At 34.7% G+C, this 22891-nt stretch overlaps 1 protein-coding gene across 1 annotated transcript in view; it reads left to right on the top strand.

Moving 5' to 3' along the window:
* LOC106059773 (mucin-like protein) overlaps positions 1-22891 on the top strand; it is a 39156-nt gene that overhangs the window by 11061 nt on the left and 5204 nt on the right. Inside the window, exons 3-12 of the mRNA XM_056018504.1 lie at positions 14843-15050; positions 15788-16053; positions 16330-16591; positions 17460-17569; positions 18715-18841; positions 19539-19679; positions 19831-20034; positions 20808-21056; positions 22226-22442; positions 22544-22707. Of these exons, the coding sequence (XP_055874479.1) occupies positions 14843-15050; positions 15788-16053; positions 16330-16591; positions 17460-17569; positions 18715-18841; positions 19539-19679; positions 19831-20034; positions 20808-21056; positions 22226-22442; positions 22544-22707 (1948 nt within the window). The remainder of the gene's footprint in view (positions 1-14842; positions 15051-15787; positions 16054-16329; positions 16592-17459; positions 17570-18714; positions 18842-19538; positions 19680-19830; positions 20035-20807; positions 21057-22225; positions 22443-22543; positions 22708-22891) is intronic.

Here is a 22891-nt window from a genome sequence, read left to right as displayed (position 1 = left end):
CGTATTGCGTGTATATGGTTTTAAAATATTTTATGATTATTCTAAAGACAATCTGAATAATGCTTCCCATTAATAAATGATGGGTGTCTAGGCATTGAACTTGACTTGTTATAAACTAATAGGCCTGTAAGCTAATAAACTAGAAATGATTGAATTTAGTTGTGATGTCTTTTTTTCGTTTCATTTAAGAAATGTGCATTCTAAAAATAAAATAGACCCCATGTTTTAGGAAGTAATTCAAAGACATTTAGGTGGGTTAGCTAGGTCTTGTATTCCTTTTTAGCATTAAAGAAGCTACGTCTCACATAAATAAACAAAATACAAATGTGAAGGTAACTGCTGAACCAATGCATTAAGAAGTTGATAACCGTCTTGCAAGTACCTCTTTCACTCATGCTGCCTACAAATAAATGACGTCTACCAAGCAGTGGTTGTCACCACTATTTTGAATAGTTCTTCAATCAAAGGGCCTCCGCTCTTAAATAGGCTTACTTTGAAAGGACCACCTTACAAATATAACTGTACCAGTGACTGTCATATAGCTATGGACTAGGCCGTGTCAAAGCTAAACAGACACCGTAAGAGTGAAGCAATAAAAATGATATCTCCTCATGAACTCAATGACCTCTTTGGCGCACCACAACAAACACATCACCATCACATCTATGAGATCCAGACTGCGGCCGTCTCCTCCTTTCTGGTGAGTTGGTCAAGCACGCTGTCAGTGTGGTAGCCAAGACCATCAACAAGTACACCAACAGCAAAAAAAAAAGTTTTGTAACAATAAGTCAAACAAAATCCCTTTTCATTTAACACATGCCATTTTTAGCGCCTATTCTTGTTCCCAATTAGATAATTCCCTATCCGATCGAGTCTCTTTTGATTTATCTACGTCATACTTTAAAAAAATTAAGAAACTTGGTTCGAACTCTAAAAATAGAACTTTCCCCAAATGAAAATTATAGATCTATTGTATTATTATATTATATTTGTCGAATGTCATAGACACACACAAGGCCTTCTTAAATGCTGATAGATATTTTCTCAAACATATATTTTATTGCCTTGCAACTTTAGATATTAGTAAATTTATTTGAAAAAAATGTGTAGCTACTTGGATGTCTTTGTTAAAAGATGGAAGGTCAACTCTTTTTTTTTTAAAGCTTATATCAACTCACTCTGTCTGTCTGGTAAAAAGCCTGCACACGTTAATTCTCACATATATTTCTAATCGCTTAGAATTATTATTATTATTAGTCTGGAAAAATCTAGATCTATTACAAATTGTATTACATGACTAATACAAAACAATTGATAAAATTATTCTAAATATAAGCTTTATTTTTTTTTGTAAGTGATTTTTTCTCTTTTTCTTGTTATGTGATACTTTCCAACCCCAACACGAATCAGGTCAATGTCATCATCTTCCCTATTTCCCTCGTTTAGCACAGTGTAATAAAAGTTAAATCACGTGACTAACGTGTGTAGTCTACAGGGTATTAAGGTCAACGATCTCTCCCTAAAAAAAAAAACAACAACTTTGTAATTGTTACACTTTTTGAAATGGTCATACACATTCCTCCCACATTCCTCAATGTTTCATCTAGACTCGACCAGCAAATTGTCTCTTCTAACACAGTTTTTCCAAAGTGTGGTGGCCTACGCGAATCCCAAAAGATGCTGAAAGAGTTTGAACAGAGTGCGCGTTGCATTGCATTATTAATGATGTTTTAAAATACTTATTTATTTTGTTCAGTTAATACATTAAATTAAAAGTTAATAACTTTTCAATCACATTTTATTGGTTTAATACTAAAACATCGAATGTAGAGTGAAGAATGTTAAGACTAGAAAGCGAAGATAAGAATGTAGAGATGAAAAAATGGAGATAAGAATGTTAATATGAGAATGTGAATATAAGAATGTGGAAATGAAATTGTGAAGATAAGAATGTTAATGTGGGAATGTGAAGGAATGTGAAGAAATGTGGAGAAAAATGGCATCTGCATCTGAAAAACGCGAAACAACTTTAAAAAGACAAAGGCATAGCCCTCAACAAAAAAAAATTCAGACCGACACGCTCCCTGGTCACTGCCACATTCTTATGTGTGTGAATCTTGGACGCTACTGCGGAACTAGAGAGGAAGATCCTATCAATGAAATTGAGATGGTAAATATTTAATATACAAGGATCCTAGGCATCTCATACAAAGACAGCATCACAAAAGAACCGATAAGAATTAGGATCACAACGGCGATTGGACCCCAAGACAACCTGCTTACAACTGTAAAAAAAACAACTCAAACTAAACTTTATGGCCATATCACAAGGTCCCATTTCTTGCAAAGACCTTCCTTTATTAAACAGTACCATAAAAAAAGGAAAAAGCGGATAGAGAAAGCGATGGGACTCTGGGAAGACAACGTAAATGAATGGACGGGCCTGTAATTGAAAAAGATTCTAGCCAAGGCAAAAGAGAGGAATGGAGAAAGATGGTCGAAAGATCATGTGTTGTATCCCAGCGGTCCAACAGTCTAGGGCACGTGTACTGCTTGGTCTCTTCAATTATTAATTTTTGTTCTGCCTCTCTTAGTTCATCATAGAACCAAAACATGATTTTGTTCATAAGAAATAATTTCATTTGTTCGTATCTGTGTGTGTGTGTGTGTGTATTTGTGTTTATGCGCATGTGTGTGATGATTTTATATAATCAAATGTTTCAAGTCGCCATGTCGACACGTGTATTTTGGGTCGTGTTTTTATTATCATGTGCTATAGGCTAGGATTTTAGTGCACGAGTTTCACTCGCGTGGCTAGCATTTAGAAACTAGCTGTGTTGTTGTACATTAAACTTGAAAAAAGGTGACTAGTCAAGCACTGTTATTTCACATAGTGTTTTTCATACTGTATCCGGGGATCTCAAGGTTCCACGTGACGAAGGAAGTTCCACACAAAGATGAAAACTATACAATTAAAATAAATTCTTCTCTAAAAGCCAGTTTATACAATAGGATAACTTCAAAAATAATCGACTCGTCCCTCACTACTGTTTAATATGTCTATTACGTATTATTCTATAAAGACCTACACCAAAAATTTTGCATTGCGCGTTTTTAATGTTATAACATGTTTAGTGCACTAGGGTCCAATCTCATTTATAGAATAATGGAATGGGCAAAGGGAATACATGTGTATAAGAATGTTTCCAAACTAACTTAGGGCGCTCAGTTAAAGGAATTCTATTCGACTTAAATTTTAAATCCTTCGAAAAAACAAATTCCTGGTGCATATTAAGAATGACCTCTAGCTGTTAAACTAAGCGGTTTGTATGACTACTTCTAAGTCACACAGTCTACAATAGACATACACGTCTTCTTATTTTATTGTTATCTCTACGGGCAAACTGTTCAGTTTATAACCGATGTAAATGAACTGAAAACAACTTAACTATAATTTAACTGTAATTTTACTATCAATATTTCAAGAACTAGACTAATTTAACATTGCTACTTTCTCTTTACAGACCATTGGAAAGACTAGCCAGAATTTCTCGAAAATTTTATACTTTCTTAGAAGCATGTCCAGATTTGAGTTAGTGGAGGCCCCTACATTTTTTTTTCTTAAGCTTTAAATCCACGCTTTAAAAATAATACTTAGATCTAAAACTTTGCCATATAGTAGAGAATAGAAATAAGAATACTAATAAATTGAATCTCATTTCTCAAGCAAATTTCATTGTGCTAATTTTAGTTTTAAAAAAATAAATATATTTGTGAGTTTGTGTAGCACAGCCGTAAATTCGGAGCTCGGGATAGGGGGTGCGAGCTCTTGACTAAATGGGGGAGGCGGAGCAAGTCATTTTCTTTTTCAAGTGAAGAAAAAAGAAAGTAATATTTTTGTTATAGTTATCAATCCATGTTTTGTTATTAACCAAGCCAAATGACATTTCATGTATTACAAATGTTTTTATTTAAACTTCGTTTCATCTTTTAAAAAGAAAGAGCAATTCGGGTGCTGGTCCTTAAGGCGTGTGTAAAGATGCGGATGGGCTGAGTGTATTGTGTAGACAAATGGCTTTGTGTGGGTGAATGCAACAACACACTGGATAAAGAGTATGATTCTGATAGCGGTTAGTACATATAAATGTGAAAGAGATGATACATAGGTTGACCATTCTAGATTGCTTGAATGTGAACGACGACTATATCAACACTTCCCAATGAAGTACAAACTTAGATTTAGTTACAGATCAGCCGATTCACATACACAAGTATCTCATTAAAACCGATAATAAAACAGTAAATACACCCATACACATATATTACTCGGGCGCCTAGGCTAATATTGCAATTTATGTAATAATAATTTAAAGTATAACAATTTGTCAACAGACCTAATCATTACCAGTAACAAGAACCAAAATAAATAAAAGAGAAAAAATAATATCCCTTTCATACTCTATAACAGAGGTTCTCAAACTTTTTTGATCCGGGGACTCATTTGAATAGTCAAAATTTGCCCTCGAATCTCAAAGTGACAAAGCTACAGAACTACATAGTAGATAATTTTAAAATGTAGAAAAAAAAAGTATAGGGAAGGATTGATTTATGAAATTGTAACTTTTGTTAAAAGTAAGTTTTAAAATAATGACTTGGATAACTGTCACGAGATTTTAGGAGTGTATTTGTGTCCGGGTCAATGTTTTTATAAATAGCAACCGCTAATTTCAACGATCACAAATTTCTAGTCCTTTTTTTTTAATGTCATGAGATTCTTGGCAGCAATGTATCCAAATAAAAGACGGGAAATCAGCCAACAACTTTGTACAATGATCCATAATGCAGGGTATAAAATTGGAATTATTTTTGAAACCAGAATCTTTCATATCATTGTTCAAACATTGCCCTGCCTCATCGTGGCGCCCGCGTGGAAACGGCCATTAGAGGAAGTGGCTAGGCTAAATGGGTAGCAACACAAGACTCCCGTGGGGATGCCCACGGGTAGACGAGAGTCCACCCATTGTACGGGCGGGGTTGTAAAAAAGTCCCCACGAACACGTCCCACATCCATGCGCTGTTCCTCAAAGGGACCGTTACATCAATGGCGGTTCCCGCACAGCTAGCTTGGTACAACGAAGGAAAATGGCGGAGGCTCCCGGTGCCCTCGGCCTTCGGCCATGTGCAGCCAGGCATGCGTCGGGGCCAAAGGCATTGGAAACAGCAATGTTTTACATAGGCATTGACTCGGGTCTCTCTCAAACAGAACTGTGTTCTCACAGTTTTTTTTTTTTTACTGTTTGTCGTCCAAACAGGTTTTTTTTCAAACTTAGAGCTCGAAGAGCCTTCGGCTCAGCTCTTGGACATCAACAAGGTTCCATGAGGAACGCAAAGGAAAGATGATAATGATGATAGACCATATTATTACTTATGATCTAATGGGGTGTTTCTTCCTAGTCACGTCGTGGTTGTGTTTACATCTCACCCCGTACTTAGTTTTTGTTTGTTTATAGTGGGAATCTGAAGCGTTTTATGACAATATTTAGTGGTTTTAATTTTTAATTAATTGATTAGCGCCAAACTATAATTTGTTAATATTTTAATAATAGGAAAATCTAAGATATACATCTTTTTATAATTTCACTTAAAAAGATAGTTAAACAATTGACAGATGGTTTGGAAGCGTTGGTCTATAGGTCATATAGGTCATACATTGACATTACTAAAGCTATATGCTCAGAGCATTCAGGTGATCAAACCTAGAAAAAAAACCAGTAACACTTTCATCCACACCCATCCCTTTCTGCCTTAAAATAAACAGGCTAGAACGCTAAACGGTGGAGAGTTGACCATTAGTTTGTGTTGATTGGTCAGATAGGCCTAGTCTAGCGTGTAGTCGGTGTCTCGATATGTCGACTAGTTGCTATAATGATGAAAAGACTGCCGTCTCCTTGTGCATACTAGGGTTGATTAAATAGCACATCTGAAGGTCAAGGATAATTATAGATCGACTATAACACAGGCCAAATTTGTCTTACCCCATCCTTTCATTGTTACTTGCCAAGTAGGCCTACAATGTCTTTAGATCTATTTCGTCTACGCATTTTTTAAACTTTGCTGTAACATTTCGTATAAAGTAACTTACTGAATTTCTAAAAAATGCAAAAACATTATAGGGCCTAATACATGTAGGCCTATACAACACACATTTTAATAATTCTTATTATGTCATTGATATGCATAATATATCAGGAACTATCGGTATATGAAATACAAAGTTGAACTAATAGCTGAAGTTTATAAAAAAAAGGGTATAACAATGCCAATGATTCAACTACTTATATATATATATATATATATATATATATATATATATATATATATATATATATATATATATATATATATATATATATACCGGTATGTATTCGCGCGTGTGTGTGTTTGTGTGTGTGTGTGTAGTTTACAACCAGCCTTTTTTTATCTTGCAAGATCGTTTGTAAACATCGTATTTCTGGATTTATTGGATATAGATTTCACAAAAAATATAAAATAAATAAAATAAAATTAAAAAAAAAGAACTTCCATTCAAATAGATTAACTGGGTTTAGACCAAATATGCTATCGTTTGTTGCATCAGTACTTTTGACAGAGGCTAGTTGGCTTATACTGCCTACATCTCAATGGTAAAGTGACATTGAGATATACCAAAAAAAAAAAACTAATTGTAGGAACAGTTGTTCCTTCTTTAATACGCTTAAAATAATTGAACTATTCATACATTTATTCAGTTGACTTTAGCATGTTATATATTATGATATTAGCAGTTGAAAAGTAATGGAAATAACAAGGCCTAGCCTCTGTAAACACGCCACAGCGTGACTTTTTGAAAAGTAGATCGAGATTCGGAACAACCCCATTACAACCAAAAATGTTTAAGATACAATTCCATTTTATTAACATGAACAAGAAGAGAAAGAAAAAAACTAACAGAAGACTGCCAACACACTAATAACACGTGAACACACTGAACATTTGAACAAAGGAGACTACAAGAACCCCCCCCTCCCCCCAATTGCGGTAATACCATCAATTATTTTATCAAAATGCAGGGGAGGGGGAAGTCATACCGACTCACGTGTGCAGTGTGATTAGGGCTAGCCACTATTACGAAAAACATGATTGAAACAAACCAAACCACTGGTAGGCCTATACAGCTTGGGATCAACATTAAGAGGTTAGATATAGTTTAGCGCTGTGTGCTACAAACTGCCTAATGGTCGCCTACGCCGTCTCCTTATTTTTCCACAGGGTGACCCACAAAACCTTTCCCACGTTTGGGTATAGCTGCAAGGCAGCAAAGGTTTGAGTTCTGTTTTCCGTCTGCTAGGTGGGTAGCAAACCAAGGTTAATGAAAACAGTTCCGCAAATTCAATATTTGTGCCACACGTGAAAATCAAGGAATACATAAGAAACTGCTCTTTGCGAAACCTTTTACAATGATATTTCAAGAAAATTAACTAATTAATATTTAATGTTGGAAGGACTACTTCATAGAACAACAAATTCCTATATGAAGCATTATATTCATAGCAACGGAGGATAAGCCTTAAAAAAAAACATTTCCAGTGTGTTTAGTGATTCCAGCAATACATATAAATTGTTTTTTTAAATTGGTTTAAATTTCAATATAAATGTTTGTTTTATATGTTTCAGATGTTTCTTGAGAGTTGAAGATAATTACTTCCTAGTCCAAACCTACCGCAGGGAGATGGGAGTGGGCAGGGTTTGAACCCTGGACCATTGATAAATCTTGAACGACAGTCCAGCGCGCAGACCGCACGACCAGGCAGCCAGCAATAGTTCTATATGACTTCATATGTAGGTTTAAAATTTTCACTCTTCAACTAACAACATTTAGAAATTATTTTTAAAAAATGTTTATGGATTTGCAAAAAAATTGCAAGTTAAGCAATGGGTCTACCGAAAACCAGAAAAAATGGCAAGGGGTCTACGAGACAAAACAGTTTGGGAACCACTGCTTTACATCTTCTGCTTTAATCACATAAACTCACTCTCAAATGATGAATTTAATGGGAGATAGGTGTGAAATATAATCATGTGTGTGACCAGATGTACACAAATCATTTAGAGAACAGAAAAATTGCATTCTACGTGGATTCCTAGGACGCCCCTGCTGAGTCCAACCAACTCTAATGGGTGCTTAACATTAGTTGGGGAAGGTAAAGGCGGTTGACCGTTGTATTGGTCATATAAAACCCTCGTTGAAACAGTCGGCCATTGAAATAGATGAGCTTTAACATCATCTACCCCTCCCTATCAATAGCAAGGTCTGAAATGGGTAGGCTACCTATGAGTTGTTTTGCAATTTAAGATTGAATGACACGTTTCATTAACTAAGTTCCAAAACTATAAAGTTTTATTTTCATTGTTCTCCTTTTTAAGGCTTTGTCCTTCTTTCTGTGCTCCTTGGGCTTGCATGTATATAGTGACCCTAATCTAGCCGGACATCTTATAAACAAGGACCAAAGTCTTACGTAACAATCTCTTATTTACTTCTACTATAATGAATTGGGTTGCTATAAGAATACTTCTTATTTTATCTTATGAATTGCAGACGTTTCTCAAAAATATAATTACGTCCTTATCAAATACATGTGTTAATCTAGTTATCTAGTCCCACCATCACCATATTGTAGTAACTTTAGTGGCGGACTGAAAGGGTTAATCTGTGTGCGGCCTACTGACATACATTAATCATGCCAATCACACAGGTCAAGGGCTGTTGAATAAGGGGACAGTACTGCTAGTGCACGCAAGTATGACCTGTGATGAGGTCATGTGACAGATAGCCTTTACGGGGGAGAGACTCGGTGTGTAAAGAAAGGACAGTTGAGTCCAAGACAGCAAGAGAAAGACTGTGCAGTACCTTGAGAGTCCTCGAAGATGTAGCTGTGCGAGCTAGATAGACTTGTAGGGATTAGTTAGGCAGTTCTGTTGTGAAGAAAAGCATTTCAGTTAGTGTAGCCAATTGTGTTTATTGGCTGTTGTTGATGTAATTTGTCATTAAACCGCCACTTTGTTTATTGAAGCTTTTGTAGTCAAGTTGTTTTAGATGTGTGTTGTTGGCAGTGTTTGCAAAAGGCCTGATAGAGATGATCGTAACAATATAAACACACACACACACATACGCAATCCATATTAAGGCCACCAAGTAAAAAAAAAATAAGCGAAAAGTTTCGCTAAATACTCAGAACGTGCGAAGTGTTCCTTTAAGGAAAAAGTTTGGGAAACACTGCACTAGAGACACAATAGCGCTGACTTTTATCTAGGTTTTCTTTCAGTGGACAGTGACTTGAAATTCCCATCGCTTAAAAATTAATATATGAACAAGAAAATAAAAAAAAAAAAACTTTTAGAAAAAAAAACTACAAACTTTTTGACCAGACAGACAGAGTTTATATAAGCTTTGTAAAACAATGGACCTCATTCACCAATCGTAAACAAACAACATTTAGCACGTGTCGCTCTATCTCTTCTATATAATTTACGATCTTATGTTTAATTCATGATGGTTGTCACGTGACAGTTTTTTCCGTTGTTTTATCAATAAGATCACGTGACTAAATGTTGCTTGTTTACGATTGGTGAATGAGGTCCATTGGGGAAGGGGAGGTGGAGTATTTGAAAATCCCCACGGAACCCCCCCCCCATAGGGAGGGCACCCAAATTAGTGTGTTTTTTATATAAAAAAAATAAATATTACGCAAAATGCGGAGGCCTCAAAAGAGGTCAAGCCCTGGGCCCCCCAACGATGAAAAATTCCTAGCTACGCCCCTGGTGGCCGCCTGTTTGAGCGATATGCACTTCAATGCTCGTCGTCAATGACGTCATCCCCCCGACGTCACGCATGAGGTTTGGCCTGGAATGAATGATCTTCATTTCGAAAGAAGTGTCCGAAACTTTAAAAAAAAAACCACATCACTTACACAATAGACCTGTTTTTTACAAAGCGTATACCAAATCTTGTCTGTCTGGTAAAAAGTTTGAACACGTCATTTCTCCCATTCCCATTCTTGGATCAAGTTGAAACTTTAGCACAATTATTCTTTGGCGAAGAAAATACATGAATCAATAACAAATTTGTACTGGGGAGGGGGGCGTGGTGGCATATTGGTTAAGCGCTCGGCTTTGTGAAGACTGGGATTTTGAATTTCGGTCCACCCAAATCTAATGGTGACCTGACTTAATTTGGGAAAGTAAAGGCGGTTGGTCGTTGTGCTGGCCACATGACACCCTGCTCGTTAAAAGTTGGCCATAGAAACAGATGACCTTAACATCATCTGCCCCATAGATCGCAAGGTCTGAAAGGGAAACTTTCCTTTTACAATATTGAAATTTATAGTTGCGAATGTGGAGTTCTTCCCCATATCCTAGAAAAGCTTTTTAAAAGTATTTTCATATTTTGCCATTTTTATGTTCCTATTCTTGTCCAGATAGTGTAAAGCTTTTGATAGTGTCGACAGAGAATCTATCTGGACTGTAATGAGACATTATGGGATCCCCAATAAAATAATAACCATAATCAAGAACCTTTATGATGGTTTCACCTGCCAAGTAACCCACTGTGGCAAGCTGTCAGAGGAATTTCCAGTCACAACAGGAGTCAAACAGGGATGTCTTCTTTCACCACTCCTGTTACTTCTAGTACTGGATTGGGTCACAAAAGAAGCCTACTCTAACGCAGGGAAAGGAATCCAATGGACTCTCACACAAAAGCTGGAAGATCTGGAATTCGCTGATGACATAGCCCTATTATCACACAGACTACAGGATATGCAAGAAAAGGTCACAGCTTTAAGCGAAGTAGGAAAAAGAGTAGGCCTCAAAATAAACCACCAAAAAACTAAAGTACTTAAAGTAAACAATAAACAAAGTGGAGACATAGTATTGGATTCTCAGACAATAGACCAAGTAGAAAATTGTATATACCTTGGGAGTGTAGTCAGTATATCAGGTGGAACAGATGAAGACATTAAACGCCGTATAAATCTAGCACGTCAGACATTTACACAGCTAAAACCAACCTGGAAATCCCCTTACATCTCAAACAAGACTAAACTAAGAATCTTTAACTCTAATGTCAAGGCTGTCCTACTGTATGGTTCTGAAACATGGAGAACAACTGAAGCTACAACAAAAAAAAAAATACAGACCTTCATCAACAGATGCCTGAGAAATATCCTAAAAATACACTGGTATGACAAAGTAGAAAACACCAAACTGTGGGAGATGAGTGGACAGAAAAATATAGAAATGCAGATCTTAGAGAGGAAGTGGAGATGGATTGGTCACACCCTTAGAAAAGATACCAGCAACAGAGCTAGGCAGGCCTTAGAGTGGAACCCCCAGGGAACAAGACGCAGAGGAAGACCAAAAAGAACATGGCGACGCAATGTACTTGAAGAAGCAGAGAAGACCGGGAAGAGCTGGGACACCATCAAAAAGCTAGCAAGAGACCGTGGAGAGTGGCGTGTTTTTGTCGAGGCCCTATGTTCCATGAGGAACTCAAATGAGTGATGATGATGATGATGATTCTTGTCCAGATAGTGTATCCAGTACTTCTGAAAGACCTTTTTGTTCCAGGTAATTTGCATTGCTGACGAGGAGCAAGATCACTCAAAAAAATCTATGTGCGTATTCTGAAAACCAATATGTTCATTACAAACTTAAATTCCTGTATCTAAGTTTATCTATTTATCTATCACAATGACTTTTTCAATGAAAAATCCTTTTTAAACGAATCATCTGAACATGTTAAAATGTGGGTAAGTTAATAGCGTACACAAATTCTACGTTTAAACTATGTCAGCATAGTCTAGGGCCTGGCCTAGACTATTGATCAATATTTGTTTTATTAGTATTCCTTCTTATTTAGATCGATCTCAAATTACATAATTCAAGATAATTTAAAATTTAGAGCATTTAAAGCGAAGACCAGAAAGTGAGAACTTAAAATTATAAATATGAATTACAAAAAAGATTACTTCCGCAAGAAGTTTATCTTATTGACGTCTGAAACACAAACATGGCAAGCTATAGAGTCAATATTTAACCATTTGACAACTAGAGTGGCCGGGATACGCCGCTACTGGTAGTCAACTAGCCGGAGGAAATTCCAGCTACCCGTCGCCTCAGCGTGGCCCTCCGGTGGAAACGTCTAGTGATGGAAACTAGATAGTCTACGTGTAGCGAACCAGGCCCGGCCGGGCTTCCCTGGGTGAGCTTTTGTTGTTGTTTTTTTCTCTCACTCGGGGTTGGGATGGAAAAAAACGCCCGGAACCCAGTCCGAAAAGTCCGTCACGCCGTTCCACAAGGGGGCCGTCATCAGTGTCCCGTTAGCTGGAGTGGCGGTCCTTGCACGGAACAGTGGCGGTTACAGTATAGGAATATGAGACAAGCTCCCCAAGTTAGCACTGTTCTCGGCCACTTGTAGCGAGTGGGGCCCAGGAACGGGGACGGTGCGCTGTGTACACGTCACGGTCCGGTCTGGCCCAGTCAATCGATATGGCCGTCTACCGTTAGGAGCCCTCAGACCAGTGGCGTAGCTAAAGTGGGGGTAGGAGGGGGGAGCATTTCAAAATCCCCCCGGGTCCCCACTTGAGGGGGGCCCCCAAATGAGTGTTTTTTTACATTGAAAGTTTAATATTAAGCAACTGCAGGGGCCCCCAAAGAGGCCAAGCCCGCGGGCTCCCAATCGATGAATAATTCCTAGCTACGCCCCTGCCTCAGACAGGACAGAGGTGAAGAGCCCTACGTCCAGGCCTGGTAGTTAGATAAAAGCCTTTCTAACCACCAATGGGATAATGGCGCCTACGGCGCCGACGCCCTTCTGGACTTCACTGTAGGTAGACAACTAGAGCGTGACCGCTATGTCGAAGGCGCCGATTAGAGTCGCCGATTTTGGGTTGTTTCGTTTACGCACGCACTGCTAGTTTTTAAATAACTATTTAGACGTCTATACCTTTACTAGCTCTGACCTAGAAGAGCGATAGTGAAGCTATTTTTAGGTGCTTATGAATATCTCAAATATCTGCATTCTGCAGGCGTGCAGCATGTTGGAATGCATTTTTTGAAAATTACGTTTTTCTTTGCTAGCCTTCAAAATGAAACATATTTAGGCTTATGTGTAGGCTTTAATAGAATAAGATTGTAAAGGGAATATTAATGTTTCAGCTGTAGAATATGGATATAAATAATGATTGGGGTAAGTAATTCTAGTAGTAGTAGTAGACTGTAGACTTAACTTAGACTTAAGACACTTAAGTTAAGACTAGTCTGACTCTGACTAGACTACTAACTAGACTCCTATAGAACTATAGAGTATAGAGGTGTATAATAAGTACATCTATATTACTATATAATAAATAAATCTAGATCTAGATTTCTAGTAGATAGTAGAGACAGTAGACTCTAGATCTAGATCTTGAAAAAATCTAGAACTAGTTACTAGAGTTAACTAGACTAATATAGAGTTTCTAGTAGCAATATGGGTAGCAATTTGTATAAATTTGTTGAATTTGTCTCATTAACATTTGACAAATTTGAGACCAATTTTTTTTAGTAGTGAAAATGAATAAAAAAATTGATGCTAGATGAGTAGATCCAGTATTGAATATATGTTAGAATAGATCTAGTGTAGTGAAATGGGAGATTGGAAGGCAACTAGATCTAGATCTAATCTAAATAATCTAAATTATATGACGTGATATTTTAATGTTTTTGAGCTCTGCAGGCCTATTTATGACTTTAAACATGATGAAATCATGAATGAATCGGTGAATGATTATCATAATAGTATTCAATGATGCTGAACGTGAACCCTACGTCTATTTTTTTCTATTATAAAAAGAATGTTTTTGACATTTTTGCTATGTTTTATTAGATCTAATTATTTTTTTCCTGTGAATTTAGTCATAAAATTGATTTTTTTAAAATATCTGATACAGAGTTATATATCCCTTCTCTTAGCCTGTCTTAGGGATAGATAGTTTCTGACAACTGTTTAGTGGTGAAAAGGTTAATATAAAATAGATCTATAATTAGTATAATATAATAATGTATAGATCTCTAGAGATAGATTAGATTGAATAGATTATAGATCTAGATCTATAGAAATCTATACTAAACTGACTAAATGGTATAATACTATTTATAATGTGTATAACATAGATCTACTGACTAGATGACTATATTTTCTAGATCTATAACTAGTTAGTAGTGTAACTATAATTTAATACTATAATAATTTAATAAAGTATGGACTCTATAAGTAGTATAAGTACTATATAACTTATATTATTATAATTATATAATATAAAAATATAGTATAAATAATATTAATGGACCTCATTCACCAATCGTAAATAAACACATTTAGCCACGGCATAATATTGATAAACAATAAAAAATATGTATCAGGTGACAGCCACTATAGATGGCATGTAGCCTACTTTGTATAGAAGATATAGATAATCACGTGGTTAAATGTTGTTTGTTTACGATTGGTGAATGAGGTCCATTAACTATATTATAATTTCATAAATCACAAGATCTGAAAAGGGGTACTTTACTATAAACATGCTAATTAAAATTAAATAAACAATCAAAGAAAATTAAAGATGTTTTCTTGTGTTGCATGATCAGTGCTCAAAAGCCTTTTTCCATTACCATCTTGGTGACATTGTGTTACATTGGGTGATACATTTATTTATTTTTGTTTTGTTATTTAAATAGATTATTATACTTTATTTTTGCATTACAGACAGAAGTCAATACTTTCCAAGCTATCATTGCCAGTAATGGTACAACAAGCTATGCTATATCAATGTACCAAAAAGGTGGAATGAAATGGGAGTTTGTTCCAAATAGAAATATTTATGTTGGACATGTCTCTGACAAAGCCCTTAAAGATTACAAACTAACATTTTCGAGAAAAACAGTTAGTCTTGGTTCTGATATTGGAACAGCAGGTAAATTGTCTCAATTTCAATCACAAGTGAAACATGAATGTATGATAATAATTAAAAAAAATAATGACTGTATTATATGCTGCTATTTACATACTGTTGCTACTGAAATATGAATGTATGATATTGATAAAAAATAATGACTAAAAATTATGTTGCACTCAAGTCAATAAAATAGTTACAGCTAATCTCCTACTGGACATAAATTCACAATGAGTACTAATTATTAGAGTAACATTTAAGCTGTTGCATTATTTTTATTAACTCAAAAATTAAAACAAAAATTCCAAAAGGAATATTTATTAGGTGAATTTAACAAAAAAAAAAATTAACATAAAAATTGTTCTATGTAGGCTTCTTTACTTTTAAATTACAGACATGCCTCCATAGAAGACTATAATTACAATTTATGCATACCAATGTCAGTGTAGTTATGCTTGTTAATTAGTGAATAAACTACTAAATCATTGGTTTTCCTGGCTGATTCAAGCAATTCGTTCCATACACTTTAAATAATTCCTCCTAGCATAGGGAATAATAAATGTGCCCTTAACTTAAGTGTCTCTGAGCATTTCTTTGTAGCTTACTCCTCCCCTCTCTTTATTGTGACTCCCAAACATATACCTGACATACTGCAACACCAATAGAAGTCTTTTATTCTACATCTAATCAAAATCTAATTATTGTTTGAAGGTATTATAATTGTTAATCATATCTTTTTTTTATATAATATTCTTCAGGTCGTGAAGGCACTTACATTGATATTGTTGGTGCTTCTGAAAACTCAGCACAAAACTGTCTAGACTTTTACTACAAAAATTTGTATCTTGTTAGTAACACACAGTTTCAAAACAATATCAGGTCACTGTTGAAATGCCCATGTAGTTTAGAGAGACTGGACTACCAGTGGACACTTGTTGAAAAGAGAAGCAATGACAACATTTACTGCTATGCAATATCTTCCATTTACAAGAGAAGGGAACTACCAAATAACTCTTTAAACAGGGTGAGTGATGATGTTAGATTGATATTTCTTAATAAATAGATTTGATTTCAAAATACTGTATGTCACTTTTCATATTATGTTGTTTCTTCCTAGTAAACATCTTTAGAAATTTAGTTTTTAATTTAGGACTTAAGTTTCAAACCATTTATAAGGTAAATAACATAGGTTAAATATCTTTTTTTAAAAAGAAGATATTTCCAAAAAAATTAATTAATCTAATGAATGTTTTGAAGTATGATTTTTTTTTTTGGTTAATAACTGAAATATTACTTTCAGCTTTGCTGTTACCAATATAAAAACCCAACTAGTAACAGTTGGGAAGCAACACAACAAGCTGCTAGAGAATCATTCTATGTTTCTGGTGTAGCAGATTCTGGAAACATTTTAACAGAAAGTCCTTTCCCAGAGAACAGACGTCAGTCTTTGGAGAAAGATTTAACCCCCAAGATTTGGTGTTGTCAGGAATCAGATCTTTGTGAACTCTACAGTAAAGTTCGGCCTGACCCTGGGTGTACTTTAGACTCACCTTTTATCTCTGGTAATGTGAGAATTTTACATTATTTTATTGTTTAAAATAAACTTAGGCTGCAACTTATACTAGTTTTTTATTTAGGCCTTATCTCTTTTAAAAATTCAAACTATATTTCATCATCATCATCAAACTGCATTTGAGTGAGAGCTTAAGAGTTTCAAATCCTATCTTACAAAAACCCTGATGTTTTACATATTGCATGTATGTCACCATGCAGGTTGAGAATTTTTTTTCAGACCTGTTGAGACAGGGTCTTGGGCTGTAAAGAAGAATATGAGACACGGTTTCTTCTTGGACTGAGCTGTGCTAAATATGAACCAATGGGACAGTGGCCTTCACTCACTGTGCTATAATAGCTTGCTTATGCAGCCTCCATCACAGGAAGTGCAGTCATGTGCTCCCAAACTCCACAGGCTCTTTGAGACTTGTTCCAGCACTCAAATCACTTGTCCATTTCTATTTTTTTTTTATTGTTGCCTGAGCATGTTAAAAACTCACAGCCTGGTACACAAACTGTATTTAGTTGTCTGTTATTTGGTAGGGGTGCATGTGGTGGCTTTGTGGTAAAGTGCTTGACTTCTAACCTGATGGGATCTCTGGCTAAAATCTGGGTGAAGATTGGGATTTTGAATTTCGGAATTATGTTTCTGAGTGAATCCAAATCTGAGTACCTGACATTAGTTGTGGAAAATAAATAGTGGTTAGTTGCTTCTCTGGTCAAATGGCACCCTTGCAGCTGTCTTACATAGATGACCTTTATTATTTGGTGGTTGTATTGCTTAAATTTTTTTTAATGTCTTCTTTTTGAAATTGTGTTTTCAACATCATAAAAAGTGTCATTGCTTTTTTAAAATTTCTAATAATTATACTACAGCTTCCTCATTTGGTGATCCTCACATTAACACATTGGATGATAACGAGTATACACTAAATGGATTGGCAGAGTATATTATGCTTAATGTTCCTGAAAAATTTATGATGCAGGTAAGCTTTTGTTTGTTTGTTTTGATATGTTAAAAATTCTTTCGTATGAGAAATATTGTCTGTAATAGTGGATACTTGTGAAAATCAGAAATTGTTAAAATTTAAAGTGTTTCGCAAGCTTCCTTTTATTTTATAAAAATCTAAAAAATAAATCAGTTTTCATTCCACTGTAAGTCATAAATAGAAGTCTTGTAAATACCATCAATTAATTATTGTGGAGTGATCCATCATCCATCCATCCCAATGGTGCTACAGCCCATGGAGGGCCCTGGTCTGCTTTAGCACATCCCTCCGTTCTGATCAAGCCTATGCTTTACGTCTCCATGCCTTGACTTTTAGCTGTTGTAGATCTGCCTCTACATCATCAAGCCACCATGGTCTGCCTTTGGGGTGCCTGCCTTTTGTTTTTTGCATTGTGGAGTGATTAGAGCAATAAAACAGAATGCAGAAAAAATAGTAAAAGGAACAGCATCATGGCTTAGGATAAAAAGTAAATGTGTGATTAAGTCCTAACCACACCTGATCATTGTACTTTCAAATTATGTTAGAAACTATCAATGGTCAAAAGTTAATATAGTAATAAAACAAATAAGATTTAATCTTATTGAAGTTATTCCATTCTCTCCCTCTCTCTTGGTTATATTTGATAGAAGCTACATCTCATACTTCTTGTTTGAATTGTGTCATCTTAATCACTGTTTACATTTAAAAAAGAGAAATTTTACCTAGAAGTTTCAGAATTAAAACTCAATAATAGCAAATGAAAATTACAAATAATTACAACATTATTATACACATACCCAAGAATTGACAGAAGATAAAAACTCAGAAAAAAACCAGATAAAATGAAATTGACACACATTCATGGACTGCAAATAAAACATTTTTATAATTTTAGTATAGTAATAGAAAATAAAGTGACTGAGTGCCAAAAATTTTGCTCCAACTCATCCTTCTCTGTATATACAAAAACTTTTTTGTAAATATATAAAAATCTGATGGTCTAGAAATGCTGATTTATTTCTACCTTTTCATATAACTTAAGAGCACTATATTTATATGGCTTTATTACTACTGATCTACTTATCAATAGTTCCATACAAGTTTACTTTTATTTTTATTTCTCAAATATAATCTCAAACTAGGCAAGAACGGATCGTGTAGCGCTATCGAATGAATCATTTACCAATGCCACAGTGTTTGTAGCTTTCGCCGTCAGTGAGGACAATCGCTCATCTACATTACAAGTTGAACTTTCCCTGAAGAAAACTTGTGAGAAAATTAAATATATCTTTTAAACATCTTAATGTTCTTTTTTTTACAAAGCTTTATATCAGCTCACTCTGTCTGTCTGGTAAAAGGTTTGAACTTGTTTTTTCTCCCATTTCCCATTCTCTGATCTAGTTGAATCTTTGCACAATTATTTATTGTACCTGAAAAGACATGAATCACTCAAAAAAATTAACCAATTAGTAAATTAATTATTACGTTATTATAATTATTATTATTAATTATCTTGTGTGTTATTGAAATAAGGGGAATAAATGCTACTTATTGAGAAATGTGAATGTATATATGGATTTAATTTCCTTATTATGTTTTGACATGTTTTTTCTCCAATTTCACATTCTTGGATCATGTTGAAATTTTTCATAATTATTCATAGTGGATGACAATACACGAATCAATTCAAAAAGTTAACCAATTACTTAATCAGTTAGTACTAATTAATTTATTTTGTTTTATATAACAGAAAGAGTACTTAAACATGCCATTTTTCAGATAAATGGCAGTAATTAGTAGTTCTTTCCCTTGGATAAGCTTTGTTTAAAAAAAAAAAAAAATGTTTTTAAAAAAAGTATTCTTTTTTCTATTGCTTGTTTTAAAATTATGTAAATATTATTTCTATCCCTCTTTTTTACATTCTATAATATATTGAATGTTATTGTATTCTTTTTCTTTCTCTAAGCCATGATTATCTATGCTGACACTATAGACTTCACTACTGACTTCTATAAGACCTCCGCCTTCAAGCAAACTCTAAAGAATTTCGTCATTTTGAGAGAAGATAGTGGAAATAAAACAAGACTGGTGGCATCCTTTACAACTGGTAGCAATATATTCCATTGTTTCTATTTTACAGTAATCCTTTAAAGTTGTAGCTGTTGTTACATATGAGCTCCAAACCTTGCTACATTTATAGGTAGCTAATTAAATAGGAGTTGCTATATTTTAATCAATATACATATTGTGTTTTCCAGGTATAACATTGAAAATATTTATGGGTTTACAAAGTCTTGAGTTCACAGTACAAGCTGACATTAAGTTACGAAACCAAACCCAAGGACTTCTGGGTAACTTTGATGGGAATCCAAACAATGACTTTATCCTGCCGAATGGTACAGTGTTGACAGCTAATCAGACTAACACAGAGAGGAAAATATTTGAAAACTTTGGAAAGATGTGTAAGCTTGTAGAAATATTTCTTTTTTTTTTTAAAGCTTCCTCTATTGTTATTTTTTTTTTGTCTTTCTGTTGAAAGTTAAGATCTCAAAAATCAAAATCACTATTGAAAATAATATTTTGTGCTCAATGTAGATGTATTGGCTACTTTATTCATTTTTTAAAAACTTAATATGCTATTTAAAATATGTTAGTAAAGTTCCCCTTTCAGTCTATAGAATAGATGATGTTAAAGTCATCTGTTTCTTTGGCCAACCGTTAACAAGCAGGGTGCCATGTGGCCATCACAACGATCAACCACCTTTACTTTACCCCAACTTAAGTCAGGTACCCATTAGATTAGGGTGGATTCAGGGGCAGCCTTAAAATCTCCTAAAAAGCTTTATATCCCAGTCGTCACTGAACCCAAGACACCAGGTTCAGAAGCCAAGCGCTTAACCTCTCTGCCATCGCACATTCTATTTAATATATATATAATAAACTTATTTACTTATCATTAGTTTGTTATGGCCCATCAAATGAACATGGTGAAATGTGTAGTTTGTTGTTGTTTTTTTGTTGTAATTTTTTTTTTTTAGTATAACTGTGTTTCTTTACCATTTTAAATCGCCTTTTTAAAACAGTAATTGTATAAATCTTCCATATTGCAGAATTGATATAATTTATGCAGTGTTAAGATTTTAAATATTCCCTGTGAGTCTGTTGGTAAAATTATCTTTTAAAGTAACAAAGAAAAATGATGTAATTATTTTGTGTGATGTCTTATGTTTCGCAGGGGAAGTAAGTGATAACGACACTGTCTTCGATTACAATTTTGGGGACACTGCAGCTACTTACAGACATCCAGATTTTGTTCCAATGTTTATAGAAGAAGTTGATCAAGTAAAACTAGCAGCAGCTCAAGCTAAATGTGGCTTTTCCAATGTTGCTTGTAAATTTGATTATATTGCAACTGGAAATGATGAATTTGCTAAAAACACTAAGAACACAAAATTAGAGACTAGTGCTGCTGTTGCATCTCTTAGTAAGTAGCTTGTTGGCACACATTTCTATACATTATATATATATACAGAGAGAAATATTTCTTTTTTTTTAAGCTTCCTGTATTTTTTTTTTGTCTTTCTGTTAAAAGCTAAGATCTCAAAAATCAATCACTATTGAAAATAATATTTTGTGCTCAATGTAGATGTAATGGCTACTCTATTCATTTTTTTAAAACTTAATATGTGAACTGTTTTGTCGTTCTTGTTCAATAAAGCCTTTGATCAAGACATGTCTTCTTGTAGTGTTTCATTAGGTGACTACAATTTATTGAACAAGAATGACAAAACAGTTCACGATAACACAGTACATACACACACAAGCTGACCTGGACACCAAGACATTTTGACACACAAGAACAAATCAGTTCACAACACACAACAAGAACATAAATACACAACCATATGCTATTATAAATTGTAAGTAAAGTTCCCCTTTCAGTCTTTAGGGCATGTGACAGTCATATATATTTGTTATAAGTACATGTAATATTAAGCATTAACACCACCAGACCACTTTACCTATTTTTCTGTACTTGATTATTACATGAAAAAAAAAATGTGTCACAATCTAAGAATAACCAATCATCAATTAGCATGCTTACCCTTGGGCTAGTGTCTGTCCCCATATGGTGAGAGGTAACATGAAAAATTTCTGAAGCTTTGCAATAACCATCAACTGGAAACATATATATATATATATATATATATATTTATAGCTTTTATATAGTGCTACTTTCATGCTTATAGCATGCTCAGAGCACTTTGGTCCAATCTCATTTGTGGACCAGTGGGAGGGGGGGGGGTATCTAGGAGTTTCTTTTCCGTGCTGCCTTTAGGCGCTCAGTAAACACAACTCTGCTCGAGTCGGGTGTCAAACCTCAAGCCCCCTTCTAGGTAGCCAAACCCAGTTCAAGCGCACTTAGCCTCTCAACCAAAAGTTGATTAGGAGTCACAGTTTTGCTAAGAAGTGAGAGATTAAGTAATTAGAAAAATTGTGATTCGTTATTAGATGTTATACTTTTCGTTACCTGGTCTCAAAGAGCTCAGGCATAGGGGACAGTTTAAAGGGCTAAGGCCTGGTAGGATTAAGTCTTATTAAAATGTAATATTTAACATCATTATACTTGAATATTGTATATTTTAATTTTAGAAAACAGTTTACCTGTACTCAACTTGAATCAAAGTTTGAACAATGACAGCCAGTGGGAGGTGACAGAAAACAGAACAAACGCCATAAGAGTTGTAGCAACAGATGCAGATAAAGACAATGTCACTTATAAACTAGTCAGTCCATCACCTAGAGTCAGTGTATCGGGTGATGGTATTATTACCTACAGCCCTGATGTTAGCAACATTGTTTCCATTCAGTAAGTCTTGTATAGGATCTTAAAATTTCATTTATATTCTGATAATGTTTTTCTATCTTGTTTGTAATATATAGAACTATATAAGTAAATTTTGTTCACAGAGTCTATGCCGTAGATTCCAAAGATGGCCAGTCTAATATAATCACTATACCCACTGCAACATGTAGCAACTGTAGTGGACATGGGCAGTGTGATAATAGCAGAGTACTTACTGTTTCTGATACTTCAATTTTGTTTGCCTGCAACTGTTTTCCTGCTTATACAGGTGATTATTATTATTATTATTCAATAATATATAGACAGATTTCAACATAAGAAAAGATCATTGTAGGAAATCTATTTGTCACATTACTTATATTTAAATAATGCTGTTTAAGTGATAGTTTTTCTGAAAAGTGCAGACATACCATTGTATATACCATTATGAAGTATTGGACCTTGAATTAGTC

Source organism: Biomphalaria glabrata, chromosome 1, assembly GCF_947242115.1.
Source record: "Biomphalaria glabrata chromosome 1, xgBioGlab47.1, whole genome shotgun sequence".
NCBI classification, from domain to species: Eukaryota; Metazoa; Mollusca; class Gastropoda; family Planorbidae; genus Biomphalaria; species Biomphalaria glabrata.
Note: the sequence above shows the minus strand (reverse complement) of the source record. Positions and strands in the feature narration are given on the sequence as shown.